This window comes from Atractosteus spatula, chromosome 4, assembly GCF_055471065.1.
Source record: "Atractosteus spatula isolate fAtrSpa1 chromosome 4, fAtrSpa1.hap1, whole genome shotgun sequence".
NCBI lineage: Eukaryota > Metazoa > Chordata > Actinopteri > Semionotiformes > Lepisosteidae > Atractosteus > Atractosteus spatula.
The window spans coordinates 12,279,757-12,296,628 of NC_142709.1; the positions used below are offsets into that span (position 1 = coordinate 12,279,757).

Here is a 16,872-nt window from a genome sequence, read left to right on the forward strand (position 1 = left end):
TTTCAAGAACTGAATTAAAACAAGACAAATATAAATCCCTTTCAGTACTTTTTTATGGTGCCTTCAAATTAATTTATGGATTTCCAAAAGTTCCTATAACAAAAAGTAAAGAGAGTTCTCATCTCCAGATGACTTTTTTTTATATACGTTTTGTTATAGTTCTAGTTTCTATATTTGTGGCTGACATTTTCAGTTTAAGGTGAAAATAAAACTTTCCTAAAATCAGTACAATAATACATTCAAATTGTTAGTTCCTGCTGGTAAATATAAGCCACAACCTTACATAAGGGATGATACCTACCCCAGTTCTTAAAAAAATTAAATGAGTAGTATCTAAAAATATAATATGGTGTAGGCTTGTAGCACAAATTGTAATTTCTTCCCTTATGTTGTTAAGTGGAATACAACACACACGAACAAATAAAGACTTGGCTGTCCAGAACACACAACTACTTTGTACAGTATATTGTACAATTAAACCTGGAATGTGATCGAACATTGGGCTGCAATTTGTCTCAGGGGATCAGTCTCCTTTATTTCAGAGATTGTGAAAGCATATCACAAAAAGAAAAACACACAGGCTGTTTTCTTTGGTCCTTGAGTGAGGTGGGCTTAGGTGTTCCAGCCAAGTCCAACGTGAATGGCCAGGAGATAGAACATACCGACTGTCGTGGTCATGAGCATCATGGGAAATCCCAGCCTGTAACATAAATCATACCAACATCAGGTGCTGTCATCAGAACCAAGTTCAGGTGCGGCAAAAATAGAAACATATCTAAATGAAAATTTAATTCAATATCTACTGCACATGGATTACTCACCTGCTTCCCACCCACCCAATACTCTCACCTCTACCCTTACTACTACTATTTGCAGGCCTCAGAGTACTGAAATTGAATGTACATTTGTAAATACTGATATTCAAAAGCATGGATCACTTTGCATTTGTAAACATTACAATTAATTTGCCAAGTTGATGCCCAGTCCATAGTTTGTTTTCTAAAACCTTCCATAATTGCTCTTATGATCACAAATATGGCTGAAACAAGAACAACGTTTTTTTTTGGTTTAAGTATATGGAAGAGGTAGGATATTACTGTCATTGTTTAGTGGTGCTATCTCAGACAAATAGTAAAAGATTAAAGGCTAGTTCGTAGCCTAATTTTAGTTCATTAAGCAAAGATGTAGAGACAGTAGTTACATTGAATTCAATATAGTCTAGCATAGATAATACTGCCATAAACTTTCATTGTTTCATTGTTAAATGACAGTCAAAGAGCTTTATTACAGTTATTCAATAAGAGACATTGAGGCAATATGAAAATATTTCTTCTGCACACCATAATATGAAGAAGTCATACAATACACTTAATTTCTATTTTCTGTTATTAATCAGCTACTATTAATGATCTAGTTAATTTGTGTATGATGTTTCAGCATATGTTGAAGACCTTTGCAGGCACTTGGTTGTATCCCTAAAGCAATGGTTCTTAAGCTTCCCTACAGCCTGCCTCCCCTTTTGTTCTCAGAATGTGTTCTCACACCTTTATCCACAATCGTACAGTCAAAATAAGCAGGTCTATCTTTAAACCTAAGAAACATAACTATGGAAAGAAAGAGATTAATTATATTTTTATTTTAATTTTGTGGTAACATTGAAAATGTTAACAATTACAGACTTTTTAAGTTCATCTTAATATACCTAGGCTTAATGATACAAAGTGGGTGTAGTTTCAATAGTTTACCTTTTAAAAAAACCAGGCATGTCTCTCCCCAGGGGTGAGTGCATCCCAGGTTAAGAACTGCCTTAGTTTTTTTTTTTACTTCTTTAGAATCAATAATAAATATAAATGTTTGATCAAAATACATTTTGCATGAATGTTATTTGTGTATCTGCAAACTGAGTTTGTACACTTTGAATTCAGTGGACAGTGAAAGTTTATTTAGTAATTTTAAGAAGAATGCATACATCTAATTTCTGTTTTTATTACATATTGTAATAAAGCACTGGCTCCACATGCCTAATAAGGTCATACTAGAACAAATACTTTGTTGCTTAACAGGACTCCTAATGATGATCAAAAGGCTCTACATGTATCCATTTTTGTTTTATCCAGTACATGGTCGCAGGGGAAGCTGGAGCCTAATCTGGAAAGCAATGGGCGCAAGGCAGGATACACCCTGGATGGGATGCCAGTCCGTGGCAGGGCACACACGCATACAAACACAGACATGCACACTCACACCAGAGACAATCTTAGAAAAGCCAATTAACCTGCTAGTACTGTACAGTATGTCTCTTAACCGTGGGAGGAAACTGGAGCTTCTGGAGGAAACCCATGTGAACACGGGGACAATATACAGTATAAACTCCATGCAGATAGCACCCCAGAAACTGAACCCAGGGCCCAAGCACTGCCAGGCAGCAATGCTAAACACTATACACCTGGGCCACACAAGGCTCAGGCTTAGTTTATACTTTTTAGAAATCAAATCGCAATTGCTTGCTCTGTTCTTCATCTGCTGTATCTCTTCATTGGTTCTAAAGCAACTGTAGTGATGATGTAACTCAACATTTAGTGATTATTACAGTGTGTTACTAAAACACTACTTATAACAAAACAAAACAAGGAGATGACATTCAAGACATGAAAGCTATGTTGCTATAATCAAAGCCTGGAAGTGTATTTCAAGCATTTCCAGATATTACACTCTTGTCACCCAGAATACATTATTGTAATTCATCTGGACTTATTATGAGTGAGGCACAGTTTTTAAAACTAAAAGGCCCATGGGCTTTGATGAAGAACAAACCTTAAAAGTAATTTTCTCACTCTACGTTATAGAGCTATTCAAACAACATTAAGCATGCATTAAAGTGAACTCAGAACTTTCTACACAGCAACACAATTTAAGCAGCTTTGCTAGATTTAACGTTCACTGTATAGTATGAGTCCCTCTGACATTAAAGTGCTTTATCTGCTTGATTCTAAAACATTTATAATCCACCCTAAAGCATTACAAGTGTAATCAGTGCTGTGTAGCACTCTAATCTGAAAATTCTGTCACACTGCACAGGATGTCTTTTCCTTTACTGAATCCATTGCAATTTCTCTGCTTTGCCTTAGGAAATATGATGATAACAACATTTAATTTTTTTTTGCCTGAGCAAGCATTTAAAATCCTCGATGCTTGTTTTAAGGGAATCACAGAAACAAATTACCGGCACTTGTAAAGATGAGATGCTAGCAACTAAAAGGGCACTACGAGAAAAAGACAGACAAAAACATACAGACTAAATATTATGTTATAGTTCAAAACTGCTTAGTTCTATACTGTAGGTGCTAGAATACACAGAAAGGTTATTTGGTTACTGTCTTGCACACTAAATTCACAGCTTCACTCTATAATGAGTAACCACACAACTAAAAGGTACTTTAGCAATCAGCATGCAGTTCAGTGGATTGTGCTATGCTTAGCAGGATACACATGATCATACATTCAGGAGGTTCCTTTATGTACACCATCAGCCACGTGTGACAAGTGGTGTAAAAGGGTATATTTTGAGCAGTAAACTTTAATCATGGGTTAATAGAAATCTTGAAGAAGATTGTCCTTATAATGAGAGCAAAATAAATTCAGTATTAAAGAAGACCATAATCATTCAACAAGTGAAAACAGAACCATTTATTAGACACCTGATGCTGTAAAGGTCATCTTCATTATCTAATTAAGATCATGCATTAGTCAGCTTTCAAATACTTGTTTTCCATTAATAAGAGGAAAGAATATATAATGTGTCTGGTTTTTAGTTTTCTTGGAAAGAGTTTTTACATTCAATTTAGCCATAAAAAATAATGAACCAGAATGTACCTTGAGAGCTAATCATTGGCTTATTTTAAACTTCAGCTTCCAACCAATATACAATACTCTACATTATTTTAGCAAAAGAAGGGGACACTTTTCAAACTTCCTTCTGCAATCTGCCTACTTGAAAATGACCAGAAAATACCATGGGACTGATTTGATTTACATTGCCCAGTTACTCCTATAGCTGTCCAGTACAGCTGAACACAGCCTAAGATGAATCCTTTCCAGTTACTGTGAGAAAACTACCTGGATGGGTGGCGATTTTGGAAGATAACCTTCTCTCCCTCATCCCTTATCCCTCTTTTGCTGTGAGCAAAAAGGTGGTTAAATAAAAAAAAAGTTTTTGGATGGCAGGTAGCAAAAGTGATAAAAAATAAATGTTTAATTTTCTTTCTGAAAAGGTACCCCCCTATCTACCTAATTGCAATATACATTAAAAAAAAACTAAAATCAGTAGTAATCAGGATATACTGTACTGTATTTTTTAATCATCAGGACTACTTCACTCATGTCCTTGAGGAACAATAAGAATATCCTTTATGAAGAGAGTATCTTACTGACAGTATCAGCTGTTTTTTTCATTAACGTTTATTAGTCCTACCAATGGAGTATTTTTTTCCTACCAAAACAATTATTGCAGATGCTTATCACAGTTATCACAGTAACTGTACAATGTTCATATAGTATTAATTCCTTATACAAAACATTACTTTAGATTAAATCTCTAAGCATTATGTATTTGAGATGTTTTTGTGCCAAATAAATACAGTACACTGTGAAATTTGGTTTGAATACACATTAGTCTAATAGCCAAGTCAAGCTAATGTAAATGCAGTGGCCAGTCGTGTTTTGGGAAATAAACAAGCTCAGCACTGCAAGCTACAATTTAGAGTTAATTATAATAGATTCAATCTTCAGTTCTGATTTAGAGTTAATATTTTAAATATATACTACCATCGCTTGAAAGTTAGTTATTTCAGGAGCATGTTTTCAGAGATTTATAAAAAGTTGACATGGGGACGAAAAGAGGTGTAGTAACTAGAAAAGAGTGATTGATGAGCACAAATACTTGTTTAAATAGAGTATCCACAGTGTATAAGTATAGCAATTCAGCTGTACTAGCTGCTTGTTAGAGGTCTTAGACAACAAAAACATAACAATAGGAAGAATTGCCCTTTGTAAAATTGAAAAGTCGATATTTTCATCCAGCATACTCTAGCAGGGTAAAGCAATTTCTAAAGGTTGAATTCATAAGCAGTAGCATTCTGACCACTTCCTTTCTCTGGAGTTCAGGATGCAGAACGTTTATCTCATTGTCATGTTCAAAACCCAAGACAATGGACAATCATCTATCCTACAGTAGTTCCAGCACAACATGATGGATTACAATTATTTTACAACTAGTAGCACTCAGCAAGCTCTGTAATCTAATTTTCAGCCTCATATAGTTCAGTCTTACACCTCACAGTAGGCTGTGCTCCCATTAGCCATCTCTCTCCACCAAATTTCCAGTCTGCCTATTTCCTGCATGGGAACAGGTAGGTAAAGGTTTATTCCCTGCTGAAAGGAAAAGAAAAGAGACAGACAGTAACATTTCAGCTGTGGAAAAGTCTTATATATACAGAATATATATTGTAGATAGTTGCAAAACTGTACAGAAAGTGAGACAGACAGTACCTGGAGGAAGATCCACCTGAAGGAATCCCAAATGGAGCTTATGGAGCAGTACAGTATATCAACAGTTACAGTATTGCAGTTTATACTAACTCATGTCTTAGAAATTGATTGTGAGTTTAACTTCTCATCCTGTATATGAAAATCCACATCACAGCCAAATTTGTCCACCATGTTTCTTTAATTTTGTGTTTCTGTGATTTAAAATGCTTATAAATCCCTTAATTTATACAAATAAAACATACTGGGGTTCAAATTTCGAATGTGTTCACAAATAAATGCTATGAACAGAGAATCAACTGGTTAAGTGGGAACAAAATTCTCCAGGTCCTGCCTATTATACCATTTGATACAGTATATGTACTATAACTATGTATATCTTAAATCAGAAAGTAGAGACCTTATTAAATATTATTTGCTATTTTAATTTGAAATGAGTATATCTAATTAAATTACTAAAATAAATATTATAACAAAGTTATATTAATAATTTGTTAATTTTTAATAACTAGTTTCCATAGAGAAATGTCTGTGATGCACTTTATACTGTAGCCTTGATCAATAAACTAGTGTTAAAATTATAAAAATTTAAAAATGTGTTTATATGTGATATTCAATATTTAGTAATCATGCATAACTAAACACATTAAAAACAGTGAACGCTCAAAAATTAAATAGTAAATACAACTATTCCTCGAAACAGACAAAAGGCAATGTTTGCTTCAGCAGATGCAGTAGAAACATCTTTCACATTATAACTTAAAATAATCATTACAATTGCAGACCTCCAATAGAGATCTATTGGTATTTTTATTTTGATCTGTTACATCAAAATACCTGAGAGAAGGTAAGCAGTTCATTCTTAACTGTTGATGTGGCAATGCTAACTTGTTTGAGCATGACATTATGACAGGCTGTTATTTGTCTGCAGAATATTTTAGATTAAATTTAAATTAAAATCTGTGAGTATTAAGTGACAAAAAGTGCGAAAAGGTGCACTGAAAGAAGTGGTAGTTAGGTTACATTATGAAAGGAAGAGGGATTCACCAGTGTTAATCAAATTGCAACAGTTACTCTCCTAAGCGGGAAAGAGTGAATTTGCAGAAATATGGTCACATAACGTCTATAGGGCATTCAGGGTTCATCTAGCCCTAATCACTGCAATCCACAAAAAGCCAGCAACTGATTGATGGACATAGAACTATCAAATGCATGATAAACCTGAAAGAAAAGATAATACAGTTCGGAGGCAGCACTGAAAGATGTTTTCTGCATAGCATCAAATACTGTATGGACACAAAAAATCCATTAATCTAAAGGTATCCATACATTGTTACCAGGCTGCATAATTGCAGTTTCACATCAAAATAAACACTGTCACCGTAACAAAAACAAAACTGTTACTGCTGCTGAGGATAATCTAAAAGTGCACTTGTAATATGTGGAGGTACACCAACCTGATAGATGGCATCAGCAGAGAGGCCAAGTGAAAGGGAGTAACAGTAATCTTGGCAGGAAAGTACAGATTTTGTAGAATAGCTGGCAAGGAAGGGGCAGGTTCTGCAGACGTTTTTTTCAGAAGAACAACAGGAGACTGCCAGGGAAAAGATGTTTTTGATGTAGGAGAGGGAGTAGTCAAGTGTGACACAGAGGAGAGGGGTAGGGAGGAGTCACGCAGAAAACAGATGGAAAGGTCCACAGAGGGGGAAGTGGAAGGGAAAAGTGTTAGGTTAAAATTGTATCATTTAAAGTACCGTAACAACTATGGGAGTGCATCCAGGAGAACATGACTAAAGTGGGTGACAAAATCACCAAAGGAAAAAGCTGTGGGAAGTAATGAGAGGGGTCCAGGAGTGGATATACTGTATATGGAGAAGTAGTGGACACAGGACAGATGCTGGAAAGCAAAACAGTGGAGAGAGTTTAAGGGGAAGAGACTGAGAACTGGTTTGTGTGACAAGTCAGGTGGTAGAAGAACAAACCACAAGCAACGCCAGACATTCCTGTGTCAGCACACGTTGACGAGAACAAACTGATTCATGAAGTCAAAGGCGGAAGAGAGGATTATCAAAAAATGATTAACGCAGAGGTGAGGGAGAAAGCATAACCCGAGTGATGGGAAAGGAGAGGAGAGCAGTTGCTCTTGAGTTTGCCAAATAAAAGTCATACAGTATAGGCTCAAGCAGAACACGCTGGAAGAAAAAAGCAACGAGTTGGTGTTGTACCAACTGCTTGAGCATTTTAGAGAGATGAGGAAGATGGGAGACAGGATGACAGGCTGAGGGGACAAGAAGTCTAACTAAGGACTTTAGAACCAAAGGGAAACCAGCCCTCTGATTTCTTCTCTGTTACATTTTCCCACCAAAAAATAATAACACAGGCAAACACAGAAACAGCGCAAACAGGGCAGAAATACATTTTATTCTATTCCAGGAAGAGTCAGGGAAAAACTATAGTTCCCAGAAGCCTCAGAAGACCAGTAAACAAGGGAGAAGATCAAGCCTGCAGTATGAACCAGGAACTATTTTTTATTGGTGTTTTGGGAATGGAGAAGGCCCACATCTGCGGGCTGGAGGAAGAGAGTCCTGCTGAAAGGTACAAGTATGTGACCCATAGTCTTCAACTACTCCGACAGCAAAACAGTGAGCGAAAGAAGAGTGTGAGTAAAATTTAAAAAGAGTGTGTTCTGCCACAGGAGGAGGAAAATTCATACCAGCAAATAGATGCTGAAAATGACACACAAAAAAAAGCCAAAACCAAAAAGCCGATGGAAGTAAAGGAGAAGACTGAACGTTTGGTTTATAATCTAGAGAGTGCCTATACTTAAAAGTGCAGGATAGCTGCAACATTTTTAACCAAGCAACTTAGTTCAATTCGGGATTCATTTAAATAAAATGTTCGCCTGCAATGCAGCAGCAGCAGGGGTTCCCAGGACCAGGATTGGGAATCCAATCCAAAGTTGTATGCAATGGCATTACAGTTGAATACACCATATGAAACATACTATACATTTGTTTCAAAACGACAAAGTCTCAGATTTGAGACTCTTGAGTTTTGTATTTTGAAGCATGTTTACAAACATTACATCATACTCAAAATGTTTGCAATACATCTAACAATGTCTAATACTTATTCTGAATCTGCAGTCATTCGACTAGTGTATTCCATTATTTAATCATTGTTAATTCAGCTACAGAATTAGGTATATTCTTTAGGATAGTGAAACAAAACCCAAAATTAGGATTTCCCAATCCTAAAGAGACCATTGTCCAGTATTCATAACTAGGATTTGAACAACCACCTATCTCCTCTTTTTACACTGTATGAGTATAAATGAGTTCTCTCTTCATGTGTCACTGAAAAGCAATAAGCTCAGCGCAGCTCCAAGTTCCAATTAATAGCTGATCATGTTCATTTCAAACTTTTCATTTCCTGAGAAATGGGATGGTTTAGCTCTGCTTTAGTGATTCACTCTCAGCCTCTTTATGCAAGATTTGCTGAATCAGAACACTCTTAAAAACCCATTTAGAAATGTTCTTTCTAAAAGCCTTTTAGCTGTAGCAGTCTTTGGGAAAATACAAAAAGGTTTTTTTAGAAGCTTGGTGTGTATTTGTGAATCCAAGTGTTTATATTTGATTTAATTTCCATGTAGTAAGCAGAATAAGCCCAATATATACAGTATATCGATTAATCATATTTTATTGTATCATTCAAGGACATTTTTAAAATTATGTGCAGGCAATTAGTTAAATTAAAAGCACTGTAAATGTAATGTAATAGAATTGCTTATTGCTTTTGGAAATTCTTCAGGTATATATTTTTATGTAAAAATGGCTGATTTAAATATTTATTTAGCCATAAACATGTATGTTTATGCAATAAAGAGTTGGAAATCTGCTGGTCTTTCATGTACCCAATAAAAACTAATCACCAATCATTAATGAAGTCTAGCTCAGCAAAATAAATGAATGCCAAGAGTTATTTTCAAAGGAGATTTGGAAGAGGATAAAATCCTTTGATAACATCATTCCAAAGGTTTGTACATGACTTCAGGTAAGTTGTTACCCAAGTTATGTGATGAAAGAACAAAGCAAATTTTAGATATTTTACCTTGAGTGACATACAACAAACACAAAAACAACAATAATAATAATGAAGAACACAGTAAAAAGTGAAAATCCACAATGCAGAGTTAATTCTCTTTTGGAAGGAAAATAGGGACATTAAAAACCTAAGGTTTAAAAAAGTTATAAAAAGAATGAAAAGATAAAACAAATTAAGTTACATAACAGAAGAGAAAAACAAAATTAAAAAAAATAACAGCATAATCTAACACTAATATATTTTATTTACCTTCATTTATTTCGTGTAAATACAGCAACAAGATCAATTATAGATGCATTTATATTACTTTCATTTGTACTAACAAATGAGGATCGTCTCATTAGCAATAGCAATAGCAATACCATTGCTTTTGCTAGAACCTGAGACTCTATGCCCCTGGGAACTCTCACAGATGTGGAATGCAAATGTAAATTATAATGCAAATGCAACATTGAGCTGTGAATAACTAGTTTGCAGTTCATATTTACAGTGTCTTGCAAAAGTAATCCCCCTTCCAATGAAGTGCAATTTGGATAAATTATAAATGATATATGCGCATTTCTTTACAGTGAATATGTTTAATCAAAACTTGAATGCTTAAACCAAACACTTTTATACTGTAGGTGGAATAAGTTGAATATGGGCAAAAACTGCAAAGAAAAATCAAAAACCAAAATACTTTAGCAGAGGAAGAGGTGTTAGTGGAGCCAGCAGGGGGTGCTCACCCTGCGGTCCATGTGGGTCCTAATGCCCCAGTATAGTGACGGGGACACTATACTGTAAACAGGCGCCGTCCTTCGGATGAGATGTAAAACCAAGGTTCTGACTCTCTGGTCATTAAAAATCCCAGGGCATTTCTCGAAAAGAGTAGGGGTGTAACCCCGGCGTCCTGGCCAAATATCCCATTGGCCCTTACCAATCATGGCCTCCTAATAATCCCCATCTATAAACTGGCTTCATCACTCTGCTCTCCTCCCCACTGATAGCTGATGTGTGTAGAGCGTTCTGGTGCACTATGGCTGCCGTCGCATCATCCAGGTGGGGCTGCACATTGATGGAGGTGGAGGGGAGTCCCCATTACCTGTAAAGCGCTTTGAGTGGAGTGTCCAGAAAAGCGCTATATAAGTGTAAGCAATTATTATTATTATTATCTCGCATGGAGTTGTCAAGAAAGCACTTGCAGTAAGTGAGACTGCAAACATGAGGCAAAAGGTTTTGTGGTCAGACCCCACAAAATCGTTTTTTCATTTTTGATAATTCTTTGCAGTTTTTGCTGCCATTTAGACTCCTTTACCCAGTTCGCGTTTCCAAAATTTTATGTCAAATATTCTCTTTAAAAAACTGTGTATACGTATCTGGAAACCGACAAAACAGGATATTGCCAGAATCTGAAACTGAGTTAAGAAAGTCTAAAGGTGTATGTCACATAAGGTTTTAACTGAACTCTAGCTATATCAATTGTACAAATTCCACTCATCCAATACAGGGTCGTGAGGGGGAGCCCGACCCTAACCTGGCAACAATTGGCGCAAGGAGGGATTCACCACCGATGAGATGCCAGTCCATAGCACTGCACACAAACAACAGCACTCACACGCTCGCACCAGGGACAATTTTTATAGAAGCCAATTAACCTACAGTACCAGCATGTCTCTGGAAACCCATATGAGCACAGGGGGAACATATTCCTCCGTGCAGACGAGACCCCACAAATTGAACCCGGGGCCCCAGCACTCTGAGGCAGCAATGTTAAACACTGCACCACTGTGCTGCCCAATTATATCAATTTCATGGCATAATTGCCAGTACAGCAATAGGTCCAGATTCAGTTGTAACAACAAATGGAATTGCATTATAATTACAGTAAATTAAGAGTTACACCAACTTAAATGCCATTCCTGAATTCTGTCTAGTTTACAGTTCCATCTACAGTAATTCAGAATCTCTTAACTTGACTCTATGTCCTGGTGAAAGGATGAATTCCAAAGAAATCATGCCTTAATTTCATATGCTACACTGAAGCTCCAAAAAGTATTAGAATAATTAAATGACATCTAGAGACATTTATAGGCCCTGCAAACCAACATAATGCAATCTAAAGATGAAATCAGCACTGTTAAGATCCTGTAAATACATTTAAGTGAAAGCAAGATTCAAGGGGATAACCTTATTAATGTACAGAGCAATACTTATGCCAAAGACCCTCACAGTCAAGACCTTTTCCCAAATGAAACCAATCATTAATTTACCAAAGATGTTATCAATCTGCAACCTTTTTTAATTAAAGCAGAACATATTATCCTATCCAGCATCCACACAATGAGACAGAACAGCTGCTCTAAAAATAGATGGAAACTGGGTCATTTCCATCAGTTATAATGGCCTTTTAATCACCACCAGAAACTACATCCCATGCAAGTTAGACATTTAAATTAGATACGAAATGATAAAATTATGAAAAGTACATTATATCACACAATTCATCTTGAAATAATCTCTTTTGATTTCTTAGTAGCCTAGTATTTTCAATCATAACCAAGCATGCTGTCTGCACTGGCATGAAAGGACACAGACATTGTAATTCTACATAATTTATAAAAAAATCTCTATTTCATTACACAATACACCACACTTTTCAGTTTTATCACAGCCACTGCTCTCTCTGCTTAATGAAAATCCATATATATCTAGAAATTATCCGTGTTTGTAAAAAAAATCCTTATTTTAGAAAATGTCTATACTGTAAGCATCCATAAATAATTTAAAGAAATGGAAAAGCTCATTTAAATATACTGTAGTGCTTAGATGATGAACAGGTCAATACAAGAGCATTTAGCTTTTCAGTGTGCTGCTTACCTGCATTTAAATGTTTCATTGTGGCTTCAGGCTCAGTATCCACAATGCAGAACCAGGCACAAAAAATCTAATAACAGACAAGTGGAAAGTTCCTGCAAGCTTCAATCTGGAGCTTAATGCTTTAGAGCTTTCTTCAAAAAACGCTTCTTCAATTAAATGTGTTTTGTACAGTAAGAGTGTGAAAGCTGCAGAAAAGAACACTCAGAAATTCAAAATTGAAGAACAGTTCACCTTGACAGATAATCCAATTTTACTTAGCAAGCTCCAGCTGTGATTTAATTAGAGACCATTGAACTTCTTTGTAAGTCCTGATATAATCTTGATCTATGGCTAAAGTCAAACCTCATCACATTCTAGATGACTGGTTATTTGACAGCGATTGCTTTGTGCCTGGAAAAACAATGTCAAAATGTTTCTTGCTTGATCTTAGTGTTCTCAGATAATTCAGGAAAATACCACTTTGAAATTAACTCCTCTTTAGCCCATTTTCAGAAAAGTGGATGATTCTAAATCTAAAAAATTAACATACAGTAGATAGATGATCACCAAAAGAAATCTTTAGTTTTATTACATACTACTAATAAGTACTACTCATGTTTACCATCATCTTACCAACTGGTATCCACTAATGCAGACATTTAGAGAAGTGTGAAACCATGTTTATCAGTGTAGACACATTTTGCATATTCCATTTCAAATCTATTATAATCAATGCACACTCCATCATATACAAATGGGACATTAGCCCCTACCATAATGTTTTTAAAGTGTTTAATGCTTTAAGATGTTAGGAAGCAGTGTGATGTAATGATCATAGCTCTGGACTCATACCGTAGGTCTTGGGTTCAAATCCCCAGTGGGACACTACTTTTATATCATGGAGCAAGGAGCTTCACTTCAGCAGCTGTATAAATGGGTACAAATTAAAGTTGCTTTAGATACAAGCATCAGCCAAACATGAATTAAAATATAATTACTCTACTGTACAGTATATACAGTATAATACATTTGTGGTGTATATATTATTCACAATGAAGCATTCATATATTAAATATATTGACTACTAATCATATTCACTAATTATACAGATGAATTATATTTTAGTCGACTAAAACACTACTACTCTGTTAGAAGTGAACTTTATATGAACATGTGGATCTTATTTACATCATGGATTACTAAAATCCTAAAGTTTCTTTGCTACTTAAATATGATTTTACACTGCTTTTTTTTGCAAGATGGCTTATATCCCATATTAAAGAGATGTTTCTATTTTATCTAAAAAATGCCATATATATATAAAGTCTGTTATTTCCCCTGGTCATCAGATCATTAGTCTCCTGTTTTGGTAGACAAAGTAGCAATGTAAACACACAAACTGAAATTGTGAAAGAAAACATTTATTTTGTGAGACTAACTGTGAAGATAATGATGTGAGGGCTAGGGTGTCAAATAACATGTCTTTGGAGACCTGACAACTTTCTGAAAATGATGTCATTACATTTTATGTACTGTACATTATGCTGTTAAAGTTATTTAAAAATAAATAGTCAGGATGTTGATTTTATTCATTGTTTCTAAATAAAAACACATAATGTACAGTAAGTGATACAGTGAGGCTTGTTGAATAATAATATTATTCTGTAATATTGAAATAGAATAAAAAAAGAATTAAACATTTATAGAAACAACATAAAACTAAATCACTTGAGGTTTCTGTATTTTACTAGTATATCTACACAATTATTTTATAGAAATCAGATAAATATACTTTCTCAAAGCTGGTATGAAAATGTAAGAAGAAACAGTGCTATTAAAGTAATTAATATATCATGAAAGTGGAGGGTGGAGGTAACAACATCTACTAGATTAAACATTAAAAACAAAAATAAATGTGTGACATTTAAAAATGTAGACCAAGATTAACAGGACGTATATTGTTTTGTTGTTGTTGTTGTTATCTATTCTACAGGAGCTAAATGGCAAGATTTCTTCAGGTCTTTGAAAATAATTATTCCAGAAAGATTTCTCAGTGGAAGGCATGCTCCATTTAGCAAGATAGAGCTCAATAGGAACAGAGGCACGAAATTATTTATCGTGTGATTGTGTGCGATTCTATTTCAGAAGTGATGTGAGGTGCCACTGAGGACTACACAGCTGCGCTGATAGGCTGGCACAACAAATTCATTCCTTACTTCAACAGTATCACTTTGTCAGTCACGACAGGTGGAAATTGTTATATTACAGTTAAAGGATTCAGGGAATAGTTGGTGGTCCTTCCACAGATCCTACAAAAGGCAAATGGGAAAATCCAACAACAGGAAGCATTTTATCTTGAATTAAATTTAGTCTGAAACCCAGCAGTTCCTTCACATACAACTAACGAATAAGATTTATACCACAATAATATACCCCAAACCATTGAAACAAACTACTGCTGTGAACTTACAGGATAGACAAAGAATTAGTATCAACCAATATTCTTGGTCCCATGCAACGATTAGTCTTGTTATTTAAAGGGATAATTAAAATTAAAGCTCCAGAATGAATTCTAATGTGGTTCTTTTACAACATCATTGAAGCATAATTGTAAATTGCTATACCAATTTTCTAAATGGACTAAGATGATCAATGATTTTTTTCTGTCCGTTTACAACAAAAAAGACCTGGTAAGTTACTTCAGAGTTGAGAGGCTATGTGCAGAATTAGTCACATAGAAAAGGTATTGTGAGGGTGTTTTTATTACTCTGGAAGCACTTTCTTTGGGAATGACCAGATTTAACATTTTCAATGTTATTTCATTACCCTCTAACCTATATGGCTGCTCCAATAAAATTCTAACCCACTGAGCTTTAAAAGCTCACAGTTTCCAAACACCTGTAAATGTGTCTGAATGGGAATTTATGCAGCACCTCTAATCTCAATACATCTATAAAATCCATTCACTGTAAAGTGGGTTAACAGCAGGTCAGCTGTTAAATCTTGACTACAGTCGTAATCAGACAGAAAAGGGTCACTCCAGCAACAAATAGGAGAGGAAAGTAAGCTAATATTATACATAAAAATGTCAAGCAAGGAGTTAGAATGTGCCAAGTTAATGCAAGTTAATTATATTCATTAAGAATTTTACATAAGGGATGCTTTGGACACAGTCTGGTGCTTTTCATGGCTGCTGGCAATTTCTGTTGAGCGGAATTCGACACTTACTGCCACTAACATCCAAGAGAACAAGCCACTGCCAGCATGTTCCTTCAGCAGGGAAGAAGCTTTTGTTCCATCACAGACCTATACAAAGGTCACAGGGCCACAGTTCATAGAGAACTTAATGGTGGAAATTCCAGAGAAAGTAATAACTGTTGCTCACACTCCAAGATACCCAATAAAAAAAGGTGATCCAGTGTCTAGACTGCTGTTGTGTTTGTTACACTAATAAGACCACCATAGTTTTCGCAGAAAAGTGCCTTACTTCAAAAGTCAAGGCTTTCTTTTCCATTAAGTGATTCATCATCGATTTTCTATATCCGGAGAACATTGACCACAAAAAGATAATGTCCATTTCTTATCTCTTCAAAGTAGCATCTGCTCATGTGCAAAGTCACTCTGTATTGTCAGGTGACCCCTCTATAAGTCTGGAACCAGTCAAACATTTTAACAAAGGACGGAGTCAGAGCCCCCTCCCAAAACACACAAACAAACCTTAGTGTACTACAGTATCTGCTCTCACTCTGACAGGATTCCAAAAAACAAAAGAAAAATTCTCTACTTATTTAATATATTCACTACTACTATTACTACAGTACACTAATTCCACTCATCAGGCATTTTCCTTGATCAAACGTTGTCCCTTGACCATGGATACTTTTCGTGTGAAATACAAAATACAAACAGAGCTGCAGCCTTTGTGTGCTCTGACTGAAATTTGTCTGTCTTCCTGTGGATAATTAGATTTCCTGTCTTAGAATGGATAGCCATTCATGCTCACTTATTCCAAGATAGGTGATTGGTTATTTACTAGACAGATAACAAACAGCTGTCCCTTAGCAGTCTGCAGCAGTGACTTTTATTTTCTCCTTCTGAGTTGATCTGCCACACTGAATTAACATTACAGGGCATCAAATATTTTTTCTACAGATCCATCACAGCCTATATATAAGTTTAAGACAACAGGAATGAAAATTCTTAAAGACAGAATTGTGATTATCACATGCCATTTAAATTATCTTAAAAAGAAAACAAATGTTATGCCTATACCTCTGCAATACTAAAAAAAACATTTAATCCTGCCACATTTGGTTTAGTTTCTGCAATGAATTCTAAATAATGTTTCATATCATAGTAATGTTCAAAATATATCCAACACACCTCACC

The 16,872-nt window shown here is 35.4% G+C and overlaps 1 protein-coding gene across 1 annotated transcript in view; it reads right to left on the minus strand.

Annotated features, from left to right (window-relative positions):
- Positions 1-509: 509 nt before the first annotated feature.
- oca2 (oculocutaneous albinism II) overlaps positions 510-16,872 on the minus strand; it is a 133,091-nt gene continuing 116,728 nt past the window's right edge. The window contains exon 24 of the mRNA XM_088913271.1: positions 510-700. Coding sequence (XP_088769397.1) covers positions 613-700 — 88 coding nt within the window. The 3' untranslated portion in view covers positions 510-612. The remainder of the gene's footprint in view (positions 701-16,872) is intronic.